The sequence below is a fragment of the Candoia aspera genome, chromosome 10 (assembly GCF_035149785.1).
Source record: "Candoia aspera isolate rCanAsp1 chromosome 10, rCanAsp1.hap2, whole genome shotgun sequence".
In the NCBI taxonomy this organism is placed as follows: domain Eukaryota; kingdom Metazoa; phylum Chordata; class Lepidosauria; order Squamata; family Boidae; genus Candoia; species Candoia aspera.
Window position 1 is genome coordinate 22849666 of NC_086162.1, and position 19165 is coordinate 22868830.

The 19165-nt window shown below is 46.7% G+C and overlaps 1 protein-coding gene across 1 annotated transcript; it reads left to right on the forward strand.

Annotated features, from left to right (window-relative positions):
• The first annotated feature begins 18 nt into the window (after positions 1–18).
• TOMM40 (translocase of outer mitochondrial membrane 40) lies at positions 19–10307 on the forward strand. The gene is made up of 10 exons (XM_063312530.1): positions 19–98; positions 1832–2044; positions 3291–3358; positions 4329–4421; positions 5243–5344; positions 6163–6268; positions 6431–6553; positions 7614–7690; positions 7985–8087; positions 9051–10307. The coding sequence occupies exons 2-10, from the start codon at positions 1840–1842 to the stop codon at positions 9188–9190; spliced, it is 1017 nt and encodes a 338-aa protein (XP_063168600.1). The 5' UTR covers positions 19–98; positions 1832–1839; the 3' UTR covers positions 9191–10307.
• Positions 10308–19165: the final 8858 nt, after the last annotated feature.

A 19165-nucleotide genomic window follows, 5' to 3' on the forward strand; every position in this document is an offset into this window, starting at 1 on the left:
TCGCGGACCAATGGCAGCGCCAGGGGGCGGGGCCTCCGAGCAAGCGGGTTCGGGTGTCTCCCGGCTCCAGCCCTCGCTGCTGCTCCCGCCGCCGCCGCGTGAGTGGGGAGGAACCGGGAGAAGGGCCGGGGCGGCCGGCCGCCAGGCGGCGGGGGGGAGAGGCGGAGGGGTGCCCGGCCTGGGTGTTGGGGTGCGGCCGGCGCGGAGAGAAGGGGAGGAGGTCGGGCAGGGGGTGAGCGAGCCCGCAGGACGAGGAGGAAGAGTGGCGAGAGGAAGCCAAAATGGGCCCCGCGGCGAGGAGGGAGAAGGAGGCGCTCCGAGCGGCCGGGAGGGCCGGGCGGGAAACTCTTGGTTCCTCCCGCTGAGCCCGCCCTGCCCGCCGGGGGTCAGCAACTGGCGGCCTTTGCGCAGCGTCGGGCCAGGAGGGCAGCTCTTTTTTTGCCCCACGGAGCAGGGAACGCCTCCCTTCACTTGTTTCGTGGAGCGCTTCATTCCAGAAACGGATCGGCCCCCCGGTGGAGGGCGCCTCTCCTTTTGTCCGCAGGAGTAAGACGGCCGTCGAACCCGACGATCCGTTTGTTTCTTGGAGCTTCCCCCCCCCCCGCGCCCCTTAAGGGGGGCCTTTGGAGGATTGATTGGTTTTAGAGGTTTTTTTTTAAAACGGGTCAGCAGCAGGCAGCCTTTGCACAAAGTCAGGCCACTGCAATAACTCTCCTTGCCTCTTCCTTTGGCCAGGCAGGAGCTCCTATAGCCCACACAAGCAGAGCATTGATTGGTTTCTTAGAGCCTTTGATGCGGTGTTCAGATCCAGGCTGCAAGGCATCAGCAGCAGGCAATCCCAGCTGATGCTAGCAAGGCCTTGAGTTTTTTCCCTGGTTGGGGACTGGCAGCCTTCACATGCTGCCTGGCTTTTGTCTCGTGCTCCAGTTCTGTGTTTTAATCTCTGTTCTGTTGTGCATTTTAACTCTTTACGATTGAATTGAGTGATCATGGTCTGTTGGAAGCAAGTCTGGGAGAAGCTGGATTTGAAGGGCCGCAGACACACTTTAAAACTGAATAAGTAAGGAATAGGCTGTCGGTTTGAGCCTTTGCCATTTTATTTCAGTGCTACTGCTAGTCGGCAACTTGCAGCCTTTTCAGTCCAAGTGCTGGGTTAGTCGGCAACTTGCAGCCTTTTTTGACTACTTGATATCACTCTGTGCACTACGCACAAACACATAGATATTTACCCAGAAACAAAGATGAATGTGAAGGAAACAGGATCTCTGGCATGCAAGATCTCAAACTCATAGCAAGCTAAGGTAGTTGATGGAGAGCCCTGCCTGGATTGGCAGCAGCCCCTTCCTCTGAGTGCACAGTATAAGCAACCCCTTTCTTTGCTGGACTGATGCAAAAGTGGGGATGGTGCAACATCCTGTTCCTTGTGATGATTTAGAACAGTGTTTCTCAACCTTGACAGCTTGAAGATGTGTAGACGTCAATTCCCAGAATCCCCCAGCCAGCCATGCTGGCTGGGGGATTCTGGGAGTTGACATCCACACATCTTCAAGTTGCCCAGATGGAGAAACAGTGGTTTAGAAGGAAAGGAGCTTTGCCAGTGCAATTTGCTTTGCACACAGGAGTACAGAAAGCGATCCCTTTGAAATGCCTCCTGTTCACCAGCCAGTCTGCCCTGTTTTTCTTGCACAAAGTGTTTTAGTTGAAGAGGATCAGAGACTGCCCTTGAGACTCTGGTATCCTTGTGGAAGGCCCAATCCAGCCTGAAACAATGGCACCTCCGAAGGGATAAAACCTCGGCCACGTAATGAGCAGCTCTTTCCCTCCTGTCTAGTTTTCACCATGGGCAACGTCCTGGCTGCCAGCTCTCCGGCCCCCCCTCCTGCAGTGTCAGGGCCGGGCTCTGGCTTAGTATCGGTGCCACCGGGTTTCTCCATGCCTCCTGTCACTGGACTGGTTCCCCCTGTGCAAGATCGCAGTGCAGAAGACAAGTGTGACCAGCTTCCTAACCCTGGCACCTTTGAGGAATGTCATCGTAAATGCAAAGGTAAATAGCTGCCCAACATTGTGGAGGGGGACCGCTGCATCAGTCACAACCTTACCTACCCTGGGTACTTTCCAGATGCATGGACCTCCACTCCCAGAATTCTCAGCAGTGGCAAGTATGTTTGGGAAGTCTGGGAGCTGAAGTCCACATATCTCAAGAGTGTCCAGGGTTGGAAAGATAGATTTGCTTTGTGAGGTTCCTATGCTTCTTACAAAGCTGGGGAAGAAAACCTGTATGTGTCACTCCTTTGAGGTCCCCCAGGTCAGGGAACAGATACCACAAGGACAACTGGACCCTACTTGATCATTGTAGGGTATAACCACAGAATCTTGAAAGCTTCCAAAATTTTCCCTCAACCTCCTCTTACAGAATCAAGTCAGGGTTATTTTGAGTCTCTCTCATGCTCCCACCTTTTCCAGGACTGAGGTGTTGTTTATTGTCTCTCTGATCTGCTGATGGCTCTTGCATTCCTTCACCAATATTACCTCTGCCTTCCTCTACAGCTAGTTGGGGAATTCTGGGAGTTGAAGTCCACATATCTTAAAGTGGCTGAGGTTGAGAAATACTGCTCTTCAGTATGCTTGTCTGATATAGATAGATTTAGAAATTTCCAGATTTGTAATTGATCATGCAAGGTGCACTTTTTACAGCATGCTTCTGGGATATTGGCAGGTGTTCTGTACACGTGCATGGCCCATAGGATGCTTCTTCAATTATACAGCACGTAGTTATCTCCTTTCTTGATTCCTTCATGGAACTGAAAGCAGCTAAGCGAATTCAGGCTCCTGGTATGCCCCAGGAATATGGGACTAATATGGAAAGAAAATAGTGCTCTGAAAGTTCACGCTTCTCCAGACTGTGAGAACCCCAGGCTATGTTCTGAATGGTGAAGCTCCTCTGTTGGATTGCCATGCGGGACAACTTCAGAAATTCTCCCAGAAGTACGTAAGCAGAGGGAGGTAACCTGGTGGCCTTCTGCTGTTTTGGGCTTCAGCTCCCATTAGCCTCAGCCAGTGTGGCTAATGGCAAGAGACTGTGGAATTGGGTCTAAAATATCTGAAGGACTGGTCAATTCAGCTAATGATGAGATTTATATAGTGTAGGCATTTCAGCAAAACTTTTCCACTCGCCTTCTTTCACTTTTCTCTCTAGTCTTAACTAATACACATTTTTTGAGAGGAAGGGGCTCAGCAGGAGAAAACCAACCATTTACAGCAATCTCCCTCTTCATTTCTTGCCCTTGCAGAATTGTTCCCTATTCAGATGGAGGGGGTGAAATTGACGGTAAACAAAGGTCTCAGCAGTCGCTTCCAGGTAAGAGTGTGGATATGCCTGCTCTTTGGCTTGGCAGATCAGTTGGGCAAACTGTAGCCTTCCAGATGTTTGGTTCCGCCTCCCAGCAATCCAGTCACTTGGCAGACATATATGCTGCAAGATCTGGAGGGCCAGGGCTCCCAGCGCCTGGAGGAAGGATTAAATTATCTCTATATATTTGTTAAACTTTTGAATGGCTTGCCTTCCTTGAAATTGATTGCACGCAATAAATTATCCTCGTAAACTGAGAAAACATGCAGCAAATTTAAGTTTCCTCAAAACTGTCTGGCTCCTTCCTCTCTCAATATTTCATTTCCATCTAGGCTTTTGACTCTGGCCCCTCCAACTGAATCAACTCCATGTCTCATCAGCTCTAGCCAGCACAACTAGGGGTGAGGGATGATAGGATTTGTAGTCCACCTCTGGAGGGCCATGCATTGCCCATTTCTGCTTTCAGGGTTCCACTTTTTCACTCCACAACTGGGAATAACGTGCAGTGGGCTCCTGTGCACGTTTATTGGAAAACAAGTGAGTTTAGGGTGGCTTACTCTCAAGTAAGTATGCACCTGTCACCCATAAGTTCAAAACAGAGGTGATGGTCATGAATCTCACATTGCAGAGGCTCCCCATCTTTTTCTTCCATTTTTACTTATTTTACACTTCACCGTTTTTGGGGAAACAAGTCACAAAGGAATTGGCCAGCTCCGATGTAGCCTGGGGTGACACTGCTGTGAGAGAGTCATATGTCCAGTAGGTTTGCCCAGGGTCTTCTGTGCTGCTCATTTGGGGTGTGTCAGCTTAGTTTATAAGCACGCTTGGTTTCAAGGGCTTTGCTGTGTAGTCACCTGGTGGTTTTTCTCACTCGCCCCAGCTGACCTTGCGCATGCCTGTTTAGAAGCCTGCTTGTAGATGTCCGTTTTGTGACCTGGAGGTCCCCTGGTGCAATTCACACACTTGTTTTCTTCCTCAGGTCAATCATACAGTGGCCCTCAGCACAGTCGGTGACTCCAATTATCACTTTGCGGTGACGTATGTTGGGACTAAGCAGCTAAGTGCCACAGAGGTACGTTTATATAAAACCTAGCCAGGATGGGATTTATGCTACTTCAGTGCATCTTGAGCAGTAGAACTGCAGTATCTTCTTAGTTGGATGTCTGTTTTCCCATTGCTAGGATCTCCTTTTTCCAGCGTGAGCTGTTCGTTTGCTGAGCCTTGGCTAGCAAAACGAGAAACAGCCTGAGCAGATCCTGCACTGACAAGTGGTTGGGCTAGATGATCTCAGTGTTCCCTCCAATTCTGACATTCTATGAAACTTTAGAGGCAGCATCAGATTGTACAGTAGTCTTCCTCAGATCCTTTTATATGAAAGAATAAACGGGTAAAATACAAATAGTAAAATACAGATAAATATACGAGACGTCTAAAATGTCGCGGAGATTGTTTTCCAATATATCATCAATATGATGAAATTATAATATGCATTACATCGCTTTAAAAAAACACAAATAGTTGTTATTAAGCTTTAAGCTAAGGTTACATATTAGGAACCACGGCTAACACAGTATAAACCACTGAGTAAAATTATAAGCTATAATAAATTGAATTGGTACAAGGAATCTAATTCCTGACAAAGCTGAAATACCCACACTTTGAATTGGGGTTGGAATTGGGCACATTTAACTCTCTGCTGAGTGGTGATCCATCACAGTCTTACCCTCCTTTCGTTGCTGTTTGTTTTTGTTTTCTTGCTCCTGTTAATTTGACTTTCGTTATTTTATTGTGTTCCAAGCATTGTAACTCATGTGCCTGAGGTAGATGCCTTAGACTCTCCCCTGGCAAAAGGTAGGTTATACTGATTGTGAATATTCTGCTTCTTTCTCTCAGGCCTTCCCGGTGCTGATGGGCGACATGGACAACAGCGGCAGCCTTAATGCACAGATTATCCACCAGCTCACAAATAAAATTCGGTCCAAGGTGGCCTTTCAGGTCTGTGGCCTTGGAGCTGACCCGTATCCCCTCTTCCCCATAAAATTTAGCCACGGTCGTCTCTTCCAGAACTGCAGCGTTAACGTTGAATCTGTCCCTTTTAAGCCACAGGGGATATTCACTAGGATTGTGTATTGCTTTGAATTGTAGACAGGTGCTGCCTTCCATTTCTGGAACACCTTTTGAGAATCCAGTGCAAAGCATCGCACAGCTGCAACATCCAGTGTGTCGAAGTGTCTATTGCAAGACACCTGATTGGCACCCCCTGCTGGTCAATTTTCAGTACCTCCCAAATAAGCATATTTAACATTTATTGGAGGTTTGCGTACAAGTGCTTGATACCTGCATTCTCTTTGCCTTTTATTTTATGATTGCCTTTTAATGGCACGTTTTTTAAAAACAAAAACAAAAAAACCCCACTTTTTTACGTTTGCCACCTTGAGTATCCCTGAAGGGGAAGCTGGCTGTAAAGCCAACCAAAGTCATTCATTTGCAAGATGAAGCTAAATATATCAAAGGTTTCCCCTGTCTCTGCAAACATCCTTCCTTTGCAGCCTCTCTTGAATGCGGGGTGGGGGGTGGGGGGTGGGGAGCAATTTTTTAGCAGGGTTTTGGCTCAGGGCTGGACTATTGAAGAATGTCATTGAGGCTCCATCAGCTGGGTTCTCCTTCTTTGGCAAGAGGGTGCCACCTCTTAGTACAGGGAAGCCCCTTTGCTAGCACCCCATTTGCAACTAGCTTGAAGGCTAGACACATTAATACTAGACAAGTATTAAAATGCAGATGAGCGCTTGCTTATGCTCTCCTTTGTCTTCCAGACGCAGCAAGCGAAATTTGTGAATTGGCAGGTGGACAGTGAATACCGGGGTACAGATTTCACCGCTGCTGTCACACTAGGGAACCCCGATATTTTAGTAGGCTCAGGTGAGCAGATTCCCTCCATCCTCAAATTCCTTTCTCTTGCTGGTGAGAAGGCTTTCTGCTCGGCCTGGCCTTTGACTGAGCCCCTGACCTTTCCTGGCAGGGCTGTCCAGTGGACGTGTTTCCATGTAAGTAGGCTGAGCAGCCCCCTTCTGCATTCTACAGGGATCCTGGTGGCACATTACCTACAGAGCATCACGCCATGCCTGGCGCTGGGCGGGGAGCTGGTGTACCATCGACGTCCAGGTGAAGAGGGAACTGTCATGTCACTCGCTGGGAAGTACACAGGTACCAACAAATTCTTTGGCATTTGTATGAACCCGGCCAATTGTTTGGGACTTTGGTGGTTCAGTCAACCCTGGATATATTTGTGGTTTAGCGGGGTAGTGGTGCCTGGCAGCTGGGAGGAGAATTAGATGTCTCTGAGAAATCCTGAGAGAGTGGGGTGGGGGGTGAAGAAATTCAGGGCCCCCTTCTTCAGGGGGACTCCCTGAATGACACTGAGCCAGCCTCTCTCAGTCTTGGCCCAATCTACCTGATGGGGTTGCCCGTTTCAGGGAGCAATATGTGCAACACCCTGGGCCCCTGAATAAAAAGTAGGATGGAACCCTAACAACTGAATAAGCCCACAAGGAAGCTGTCCAGACAACAGCTGGCCCTGGAAAAGAGTCATGGAACTTTTTTCTGCAGCGAGATTATTGCATGCTCAAAGATGGAAAGATTCAGCATTTACCGCAATGGAGGAGCGGTTGGTGAAAATGATGGAACTTGCTGAGATGGCTAAATTGACTTCTTTGATCAAAGAAAAGACAGTATCTACATTTACTGCTGGCCGGAAACCCCTTGTGGACTTTTTACATGAAACAGAAAAAAAAAATGAACTGATGATTTATGGTTTTGAGGATTAGACAGAACAGAGTATAGAAACAAGGGAGTTATGTTGTAATCATAGAGTAAGAGATAGATATAATTGTACTTGTAACTGCTGTAAAGAAGATCAAAAGCTACTTCTTTGTATCTTTTTTCTTTCTTTTCTATTTCTCTTTTCCTTTTTTTTCCTTCCTTGCACTTTTGGCTTTCTCTTTGATTCCTTTCTTCTTTTCTTTTTCTCACTTTATATTAACCTGTATTAGTTTTTAGTCTTTTTAAAAAAAAACCTTTAATAAAATTATATTGAAAAAAGACAAGAGCTGGCCCTCTGAACCCGGTCGTCCCTCTGAGATGCAGATGTTGTTTTAGCTGCCGTGGAGTCCGGTGGGGACTGGCGTGGGGCTCTGTGGGGGCAAGGCAGGTCTTGGGGAGTCTTGGTCCCACAAGGGAGACCTTCTCCTTTTTCTGTCCTCCGCAGCACCAAATTGGATTGCGACTCTGACGGTAGGACAGGCCGGTGCGCATGCCACGTATTACCACAAAGCTAGCGAGCAGGTCAGTAACCTTTGGAAGACGACTGGTGGAACCGGATGGAAGCCAGTGTGCGCCTTCCCTCCCTCTACGATCCTCTCCCCTCCTCTCCTCCTTTAAATCATGGCTTCTCCTTCCTCCATGGCCAAGGTAACCTGGAATTGAAGTTCACCACGCCTGTTCGCCCGAAGCAATTGGTCTCGGGGGTGGAGCGGGAGTCTTTTGTAGGCGAAGGCACCGTGCAGTGGGCAGGGCTGTGGCGGGGCCCAGGCGCCGCGGACCTGGCCGTCATCTGTCCTCTCTGCTCTGGCTCCCCAGTTGCAGGTGGGGGTGGAATTCGAAGCCAGCACTCGCATGCAGGACACCAGTGCGACGTTTGGGTACCAGCTGGATCTACCCAAAGCCAACCTCCTTTTCAGAGGTATGGAACGCTTGAATGTATTTCTGGGCGCGTAGTTTCTTAAATAAGAGTTAAACAAAACGAAACAATGGTGATCCCTCGCGTTACCCCTTGCACTGGTTCAGAAACTTAGTAAAATACGTGTTTAAAAACAGAACCCGTCTCCATTCCAGTTCAGGTGAGGGCTTAAAGCAGAGATCCATAACCTGCAGCCTCTGTGTTTCCTCCCAGTGTTGTCTCCAACTCAGAACCGTTAGTCTGACAGGAGCCGAGCATTATTAAATACATGATTGGGGGATAATGGTATGAAATAACTGCGGAATTAAATTGAGCTATACACGTATGGTAAAATGCTGGTTTTACAATGGATTTTGCCCATTACATGGAAGAAAGTTCCAATGGTAGGGGGATCCACAGGGTGCAGCCAAAACGGTCCTGATGGCGGCCCAAAGGGTGCAAGCAAAGCTCCTCCTGTTTTTTTTTTGTGCGTTGTGTGTGTCAAACACATGAAAACCAGGCAAAGCTTTGATCGCACCGTGGCAGCCACCATCAATCAATCAAAATTCATTTATGCTCCAGAACCAAAGTCAATAAATGACCGGCATACAGTACTATATCTATAAAAGAAAATTTTAAAAACTGCAAAAAAATCATAGAGCATTTAGCAGCTGATAGTTAATAGCATGGAGGAGGAACCAGACAGCTATAATGACCGAATTGTGGTCATTAAGCAAGGACTACCAGTTTTTGGCCTAATGGGTAGCCCCCAAATTCAGGCCAAAGTAAATAGTCTACGTGGAGCCTACAAGATGGTGTCCAGCCACCCTCTTGACTTTTCTGACTGCCCCTGGGTTTAGGGAGTGGTTTGCACTCTGTTTAAGGCAAAAGGTGGGGAGAGGCCAGCACCCTGAGAGTCAGGCTCGCTCCTTCCTCTGTTTGCGCCCGTCTCCCTGCATTTTTTGACTGATTCTTCTCCCTCCTCAGGCTCCATTGACAGCAACTGGGTCGTGGGGGCAGCCTTGGAAAAGAAGCTGATGCCGTTGCCCCTGACGTTAGCGATGGGTGCCTTCCTGAATCACCGCAAGAACAAATTCCAGTGCGGCTTTGGCCTCACCATTGGTTAAATTGCCCTTCTTCCTCCTCCTCCTCCTCCTCCTCACCTCCCTTCTGTGCAGCTCATGGCCCCCTTGTTTCCCACCTGCATCTTTGTGGGGCACAAAGGGGGTCTGGAAGACGTATGGGGGTGGGGAGCGGGAAGGATGCCTTCTCCCCCCCACCCACAAGGAGCAGCTGGTGGTTCTCAGGGAACCCAGAGGCAGGGCTGTGTGTGGGATTGGGGTCTCCAGCCTTTGGCCCAAGGTACGGTTCGCAAGATCAGAATGGTAACCCTGATTTAGGCAGGGCAACAGTCGTGGCTTTGCTGCCCTCCTGCCACAAGGGGGCGCTCCAGCATTGGGAATGGGGAAAGGCGTTCTTTCTGAGGGACAGGGCTGCGAGAAGTCGAAAAGTCTGGGGCTGGGGGAGCTTAGCATCCCCTCCCACCCCCTTTTGCCCCTGTTTCCTGCCACGTTTGCTACTTGCTTCCACCAGCCAGGAAGGAGAGATCCTACTTCGAAGGTTTTCTAAACAGAAAGTCCTGTTCAGGACTTTCCTGCATTTAAAAACCTCCATTCCCATAGTATGGAACCTTCCCTTGCCTTTTATTTTTTTGTTTTTGTTTTTGGGCAGGGGGTTTGGTTCTAACTTCCCTGTTGGGTTTGCAAAAGGTGAATTGCAATCGTGGTTTCCTTGGGCCTGCTTCGGGGGGCTCCGCTGCGGCCTCTCTTCTTTCTTCCCTGCCGTGCCACCACGGTCATCAAGTTGTTCAGGAGCTGCCTTTGGGTCTTGGCATTTGCTGGTACGGTGTTCCCCAACCCCCCCATACTCACCCACCCCTCTCCAGCTCAGACCTCCCGTCCTGTGCATAAAAGTTTCATGGGGCCATCTGGAGTGAGAGAGAGAATGAGAGACATTGCTGCCCTGCGTGCCGCCACTCCCAGGCCCTGCAGAGATTGTTGGGGAATCTCTGTGCACTTTCCTCCCCTCCTGCCACCAGAGACTGTCTGTAAATCATGTTTATAAGTTATGGGGGGGGGGGAAGGATCTTTTACAAATGGAAAACAAAACAACCTCACAAGGGGAGTCACCTCCTTTCTCTGCAAAGTTCAGAATGTCTGGTTTCAATAAAACCCATCTACAATCCTTCCTGTCTTGTCCTCCTCTCGTTCTGATGTTTGGGATCCTCCATGGCAGGAACCCCGTGGCACCCCACGAGGACGGAATAGCATGGCAGGCCCCGTCACTGAGTCCTGTGCCGTGCGCCCCAAAGTCCCTGTTCAGATTTTGCTGAGAGATCCGTCACGATTGAGAAGCAAGGCAGTGGGCGAGGGCCTGCTCTTTGGGTCAACTTGTATTCCGATCCCCGTTGAAAGTAAAGCCTGATTTATTTTCTGGCACAAATTGTGTCAAAGGTTGGGAGGGAGCAGCTGATTTAATCTGAATCTGGCCTCAAAGGGCCACTTTTCAAGCAGATTGTCCATTTATATTCCAGCTACCGATCTATTATTTCATTGCTCTTGGAAGGACTCATAAAATAATAGATAGGAAGTACTGAGCAGTTTAAAAGGGCAATATAGAAAGTACTGTAACATTGCAAGCTGGGTGAGTCACATCCAGATTCCAAATCTTGGCCACACGGTACAAATTGCTGCCAGGACACCCACCCCACCCCAGTGTAGCTGTTACAGTTCAATTTGTACCAGGACATTGATTGATTAGGACACTGGAGTGCCTTGGATTCAAATAATCCAGATAGGTGCTTTGGAATGATGAGGGATTTGACTGCAACTCTTTAAAAGTAGCTCAGCCTTATCCCAGGATCACACAACAATTCTGCAATCTTGGGGAAAGACGCAGCTGCTTTAAAGAGTCGCAGATGGGCTGTCTGTATGCTTTCCAGAATGAAATCCAAAGGGCTGTGCAGCCTTTGTATTTATATAATGGATTTTAATTAACGTGTCTATTAGTGCCTTTAATTTGCTTTGTAGAAAATGAGGCCTGTTTTTTCCAACTTTATTCTGTAAAAATTGGGGAGGGTTTTCAACGAAGTGAAATTATTGCCATGATCATAGAGAATGTGTGTAGAATACAGTGCTTTACAGTTTAAACTAATGTTTCCAAGTTTCTAGAACCTCCCAACTCACCTAGAAGACACCAAATAGTGGAAAACTGTGTTATCCCTGCATATTTGAAAGGTCAATTCAAAACTCCTGGAGTGTTCATTTTGGAAGTTCTGCTTTTCACGAGCTGGACGTTGTTAGAGCGTACATGCATTTCCTGCTTCTCAGATGGAAGATAGCCCCAAAGCAGATGGGCTGTTTTGTCCAAGCAGCAGAGTTAGCAAATAACTCTAGGAGAAAGCCAGCCAGATACTGGCTGGTTCTGATGAATCTTTTAGTCATTCTCAAGCATTTTCAGTTAGGCTGGCATCTGGGGGAAAAAAAACAGCCTTATGAAGAGGATGCTGGATAGGCAGTCCTCGCTTAACGGCCACAATTGAGACCGGAATTTCAGTTGCTAAGCAAAGTGGTCATTAAGTGAATCCAACCTGATTTTATGACTTTTTTTGCAACAGTCATTAAGCAAATCACATGGTTGTTAAGTGAAGCATGTGGTCGTTAAGCGAATCACATGGTTCCCCATTGATTTTGCTTGCCAGAAGCTGGCCAGGAAGGTCAAAAATGATGATCACATGGCCACAGGATGCTGCAATGGTTATAAATGCGAACTGATTGCCAAGCCCCCAAATTGTAATCATGTGACTACAGGGACACTGCAACAGTTGTGTGAGCATGGTTGTAAGTCGTTTTTTTCACTACTCTCATAAGTCTGAACAATCAGTAAGTGAATGGTCATTAAGTGAGGACTACCTGTACACCAGCCTGCCACAGAGAAGAGGCAAAAACAAGATAAATGCTTTCTGCTCATCTTTCCCTTTTGGTTTAGGCTTGTTGGCTTGGCTCCAAATAATCTTGTGGCAGTTCCTAGTCACCCAGGTGCCCCAAAGTGGGACTTGCTGGCAGGCAGCAGCTTTTGAGCAAGCCCCGCACTGCAAGTATTGTGGTGGCATGGTGGCCAACCTTGACTGGCAGCAGAGATCTTTGTGGGCTTCGCTGTGCATGGCTCTTGCGGGAGACCAAAGTGCTTTGGACCGCATCTGCTATGGGGCCGCAATTCCCAACCAGCATGACTAGTGGGGTTGGGGGGGTTGCAGATCCACAACATCTGGAGGGCAGCAACTTAATGAAAGCTGGCTTAGGAGCTCCAGTGCCTTCCAAAAGTTTGGACTGCCATTATTCCCAATGATGGTGGGAGTTGTAGGCCAACACTTCAGAAGAGCACCTGGTTGTAGGAGGTTGCTGTAGAAGGAACTCTGCCAAACTTCCAGAAAGTTCCAGGATTCCCTGAATGCCAGAATAAAACATTTCTTTGCTTGCAAGTCACAGCTGGGATGGGATGCCACATCCCACCCCCTCTTCCCTTTTGCCAAAATGCCACAAACCTTAGAACCACAATGCACCTCTGTTAGGGTCCTGGGATCACATTTGGCCTTTGAATGCCTTTGAAGCCACGCTCCACATAATATTCAGGAAAACATCATACCTAAAATTGGATTTGATTTAAACATAGGTAACGCAATTACGCTCTAGGTATTAATTTTCCTCCAATCATACAAAAAACCCTAACTGGGATGGCCACGTTTGGAGAAGATGCAGAGAGGAAGCATTCCGTGTTGTGCAACATGGGGCTTCCAAATCAGGTGGAGGCTGATGAGGCCTCTGCCCAGTTGGGAACATCATAGCTGTGGAAGGGAATGAAAATGTTCAACCTGGGGGTAAGACGAATACGGTCGTGCTGTATCCCACGGAGCCCTGTATTTCTGCTCCAGGATTCCAAGCCAACAAAACCGCCTTCCTCATACTTTCTCCTGTTGGCCAAGAGCTTCTCTTCACAGGAGGCAACCTCTAGCAGGGTCCTGATCCTGGGAGTTATGGCTGGGTGGCACAAATACACCCTTATTTGCCTTCAACCATAAGACAAGGAAAAATACTGGGCTGTGTCTCCTGCTGCTTCAGCTCTTAAAGCCTTCATGCAGGTACTCAAAAGGAACTTGCAAGGCTCAATGAGGGAGAAGACGTGGTGGTGAGGATCAGCTCTTTTATTTATTTATTTATTTATTTTCCATATTTTGTTGCTGCCTGTCTCACTAAGAGCCACTCTGGGTGGTTTGCAATAAAATTAAAATAACTAAAATACAATAAAAACAAAATTCTTCATAAAAATATAAATATAAAATATAAAATCCAAGATGGCGAATCAAAAGATCTTAACTTAAATACATATAATTCCCTGGGCCCTCTCTTTTCCTTGGCTTCCAGATCCAAGCATTCACGTTTTGCGTGAAGAGGTTTCCATTTGTTTTGATTCTGTACACTCCTATAAAATATTTATAGTTCAATCTGCTCTTCCAGGTGAAAACAGCAAATGCAAAAAGGGAGGGAGGGAGGGAGGAAGAGGGAAGGGAAGGGGAAGGGAAGGGAAGGGGACAATGCTTGATATGGAAGCTGTCCAGAAATTTTCCACTGCATGCAATCTTGGCAAACAGTCCTGCAGACATTTTCAGGATTGTAAATATAATCATGAAAACGGTTTTGTCCAATGGTAGAGTGTAATTCTATGCCTGCCTGCTCAGAAATAAAGTGGGGTTAACTCTCAAGAAAGTACTGATGCTGCAGTGATCTTCAGATCATTCTTTGTTCACTTTGGGCGTTGTTTCACAATGAAATATGTGGGCTGTGTTGACACATCAGACTTGACCCAATAGTTGGAGGGGGGGGGGACAGACTCCATCAAGGTTAAATCCAATTAAGTTCAGTATGTTGTGTGAATGTATCCTCTAGGTCAGGGTTTTTCAACCCTGCCAACTTTAAGACATGTGGACAACTTATGCAGTTAAGAGGATTTTTTAAAAATTGGCACAAGACTCTTTGGCCATAAAGAAGTTCCCTTGGCCGCTCTTTGCAAGACCCTACAGCAAATGATGGTGTGCGTTTTTATGCATCTTGGTTATAAAACCCAAGATTTGGCAAGGAATAGGTAGGGAAGAGGGGCAAGAAAATCTTGTTGCCCAAACTACTTTGGAGCCCAAGTTAATGAGTTATAGGACAGGATGGTCATCATGCCCTGCACACCCATAAATTGATCTTTAATTCCCTGGCAGACATTCCCAATTCTTTTCTCATTCTTCACAGGAACGTGGGTTGATACCACCATGAATTCTATTGCAGTTTTCCTTATCTTGGCCTTCCTCACAGGTGAGTCTTCCGAGGTGGTTTTCCATCTTCTTCCATCTCTTTCTATCTGCAGTCACTGCAGCAGGAGAGCCGTGCTAGTCTATGGGAGCTCAAAATCAGAAGCAGGTGCTACCAGACAGTTGTAGAAGGACTCTCTCTTCGAGGAATCATGATCAACCTCAGTGAATCCTAGAGATCAACCCTCCAATTCTTTCCCAGCCCCTAAACCTTACAGAAACTCCAAGACTGTCGATAACCTCATAGGACGCTCAGCCGGTTTTCCAGGCACTGGGTTCAGGAAAGCTCTGCACCTGTTGCATTTCCACCTGCCACACAGGTATCAAAGATAGGGCTGGGCTCACACATTGCTCTAATCTGTATGGTTTTTATTTAGCCTGTCATCTGGGGCTAGCCACCTTATTCAGTAAAGCATGGCTTAACTAACCATTGCTGCATACAGTCTCTGAATCTAAGGAGCAAATCGTGAGGGTCCATAAAGCACTTTGCACACAAAGCTTGCGTGGACAGCTTTGGAGGAGAAAGGGGAGACATAGCTACACGAGGCAAAATTTGCTTGCAAGGAGTCTAGGAAGAAGAAGAAGGAAAAAAAAGTTGTTGTTTTTTCTCCTTTTGGTGGTTGAGCTCAATTCTTAATTGGATATTTCCCAGGTGTTCATAGAGTATTTGGCAGTTCTATACTGCACATACTGTATTAAAAAAATCTTCTAGGCTATCCAATAACTCCCTATGCCAGCATGATTTAATCATTTTCTTTTATTGTCATTTTGCTTTATTGTGTTTTATGCCACTTGCACATAACCAGATCAGCTGCAAATCTGGGGGCTGGATGAGAGTCAAGTCAAATAAATAAGTATTTTAAAACTTCTCGGTTTTAATTGCTAATACAGTAAATATTGACAGATGTAACCCACATAAACCAAAGCTCTTTGGGGTCCTCCATCGTTTTTAAGGATGTAAAGGGGTCGTGAGACCAAAAGGATTGAGAACCACTCGTTTAGAAAATGAGATAATTAAAAAGTTCAACATGGGATGTGAACACAGCCGAAAAGGATGGATGATCTGTCAATTCCTTCTTGGCAAAGTGTGGAACCCAGGATCTTCCGAAGCCACTGACCGTTATAAGGTCAAATACAGGCAAACCTCATTCTACTGCACTTTGCTTTATTGCGCTTTGCAGATATTTCATCTTTTTTACAAATTGGAGGTTTCTGGCAACCCTGCCTCGAGCAAGTCTATTGGATGAGGATTAGCATTTTTTAGCAATAAAGTATTTTTTAATGAAGGTATGTACATTGTGGTTTGTTGTTGTTTTTTGGACATAACGCTTCTGCAGGCTTAACAGACTACAGCAGTGTTTTTCAACCTTGGGAACTTTAATGTATGTGGACTTCAACTGCCAGAAGTCCCCAGCCAGCATGTGTTGAAGTCCACACATCTTCAAGTTCCCAAGGTTGAGAAATACTGGAATAGCGTAAACATAACTTTTATATGCACTGGGAAACCAAATGATTCATGTGACTCACTTTAATGTGATATTTGCTTTATTGCAGTGGTCTGGAACCAGACCTGCAATATCTCCAAGGTGTGCCTGTAATAAGAAATGCCTAAATGGGACTCCAGGTACTAAAAGGAACTGAACAAGATTGGGAAAAAAAAAAATGAAATCAACATTTAAGAAGAGGGGAATGCTACTGTAAAAATTTTTTCTTGTGTTTCACACTTTTTTAGTTTTTCCTTTTTTCTTCTTGTAGTTTTTTTCTTTTTTGTTGTTTTTATCTTTGTTCTAACCTTAATAAAATTCTTTTTTAAAAAATTGTGGTAGGGCTTTGATTGTGTGGTTGTAGCTGTCATCTTGACCTTTCTGACACACTCACACAGCCCCGCAGAGGCCCATGCACCACCTCAACATTATTTTGTATGCAAGATAGGCAGCAAAGAAATTTAATAAATAAATAAATTTCAGTTCTTTGTCACGTTTCTGTGGGAGGCAATGATTTTTTTTCCATCTTTCCCCGAAGAGATTAAAGTGGGGCTCTGCCTTAAAACATTTGTGTGTATTTTAAACATTTTTCCATAGGGATGTTCACAAATAGACAGATAAGACCATTGCTCTGCAGATCTTGGAAGGAAATGCTCCTAGCTCACCTTGGCTGATCTCTGAAGCTAAGCAGGAACAGGGTTGGTTAGTACTTGGATGGGAGATTCCTGGAAATCCCAGGGTGATGAACTAGACTGGGAGGTTGAAAAACAATAACGGAAGAAGGCAAGCTTCACAAAAGGGAATTTTAGCTTTATGCAATTAATAATTAAAAGCTTCCAGAAGTGATACAAGCCATCATCAGTTCCTGTTCAAGGGATAGACAGAGACTTGCGCCACATTACATGTTGCTCCTGAACAGTAAAATGGATCACTTTTTTGGCCTCATCCATGCTTCCTTTTCCTTCCTAGGTTTTCAGGCAGCAGTGCTTGGTGATGAGCCTACCAAATCGACCCTGGAGCAGCTCCAAGAGCAAACAGCAGAAAGGATAAATATGTTCCTGGACAAGTTCAAGTGAGTGATCAAAACTCACCAAACATGGTGCAAGATCTCTCCTCATATCCACCCACCTCTTGAAGTCACAGGTTGTTCTGACCCATAGTGAATCTGGCATCACCGAAAGCCATGGTAACCTTGTTACAACAGTTGTTGTTTCTATCCCGTCTCCTGTCTCATGACCATCGCCTTCATTTTCAAAATGTTTGGGATTCCTGGACACCATCTAGGCACATAAGAGTCAATTCTGTGAGATGGGTGGCTATATAAATCAAATCAATCAATCAATCTACAATGTGAAATGTGGGATGGAAGCCAGCAATGTGATAACCTCAGTAAATAAAGAAAACATTGTCCCAAAGACTCTAATGGTCAAAATCCTGGTTGCCCAGGATTATTGTACACCCGATGGGTAGCCATATAAATCCTTTAAATGCGTACGTACACATCTGTGGCTATGTTCACATAGTATTGGTTAGCTTTAATCCTTGATTATCATGGGGCTTGTTTGTTTTGGCGGTTCAGCGTGTTGTATGAAGGCAACCCATCTGGTTAATTTATGGGTCAGGAACCCAGAAAATGGGCTAATTCAGTTGCTAACTTAAGTGAGCTGGGGAAACCATCTAGTGAAGCATCTCATAAATCGTATGATGTGGGAGCCCAGCACATTTCTAGATTAGTCCAAAGGCCTATCTAATCCAGCCTATTATTTGGCAGAGCAGGCCAGGTCCTCCTGAAAATCTACAGGCAGGGTTAGGGTTAGGGAAGGAGAACGGGGAAGGAGCACACACACCATCAGAGGATAGCATGTGGCCATTTCTTGATCAACTGCCTCCAGTAGCTTCATTCTGCATGGCTTGCACTGAGCTTACTTCAAGACAGCTGAATTGCAGCCAATGGCCACATCATACTGTTTAAGCCCCCTGGGTCAACCATGGCAGTGTAAAGAAGCATTGATTAAGCCTCCATGTGGCTCTCATGCACCCTCTGGAAGGGTAAGAGTACAATTCCCAGGCCCCGTTGACTGTAGACTTCTTCCAGGGAGTTTTATTGACTTCCCAATCTAGCATAAAGCCCTGGCTTTTCCTGGTGTATTTCCATCCACAGACAAATCAGGTCCGACACGGCTTTATTCTCTGAGGTCAGCCAAGGTGGGAAACTCAGTTACTCTCCAGCTGGTTCTGCTGTAAGGAGACATTTTGGAAGGACCCTGAGGCCAAGTGCTTGCCCTTTCCTCTCTGCTGATCTCTTCCTGCTCTTCCACAGAGACGCTTCCTTTGAGGGTTTCCAGAGGGCTCAGGACCTGGTGAAGCAGGTGCCAACGCAGCTCTCAAAGCAGTCCAGCAACATGCAGAGGTTGAATCAGAACCTCCAGCGGTACGCCAAGAATGCAAAACAAAAGGTCCAAGAAGGGGTCAGTCAGATTCAGGCACACGCTGCCCCCCAGGTCAAGAAGCTGATGAACTTGGCAGAGCCGTGGTACCAAGCTGCGATCTCAGACATCAAGACGGCGATGGACAAAGTGAACAGTGTGGTGCAACCGATTACTGAGAACCTGAAGGACCACACGAAGGAAATTGCGAGGCAACTCTTCCATAGGGGAAAAATGTTCCTTAGCTGGTTCACTGAGCAAAACTCCCCTATCAGCCAACCTCAGGCTAAACCGGCCATCTCAAATCTCCCACTGACCCCTACAGCTCCCTGAGAGAGTGGGTGCAGGCCAGGTAGAGTGGCAAGTGGGGAGGCCTGGGGAAAACCCCTGGTGTGGGTCTGCTGATCAAGCCCTGCCCCTCACTGTAGCCATTCTCCACTTCCTGGAACAATAAACCTGGTCTGACCTGCCTGGAGCTTGTCTCAGTGTCGTTCCTGAGTGAAATTCCATTGCCCCTGAATTTCTTTCTGGGGGGGTGAAAACTGCCCCTATCCAGAACAGGAAAATAGGGCCATTTGCAGCCCAGGAGAGATGACCAATCTGGGACAAGCTTAGTGTAAAAATCAGCTCATCCCAACAGTTTAAACCAGTGTTTCTCAACCTTGCCAACTAAGATGTGTGGACTTCAACTCCCAGAATTCCCCAGCCAGCCTTGGGAATTCTGAGAGCTGAAGTCCACACATCCTGAAGTTGCCAAGGTTGAGAAACACTGGTTTAAAG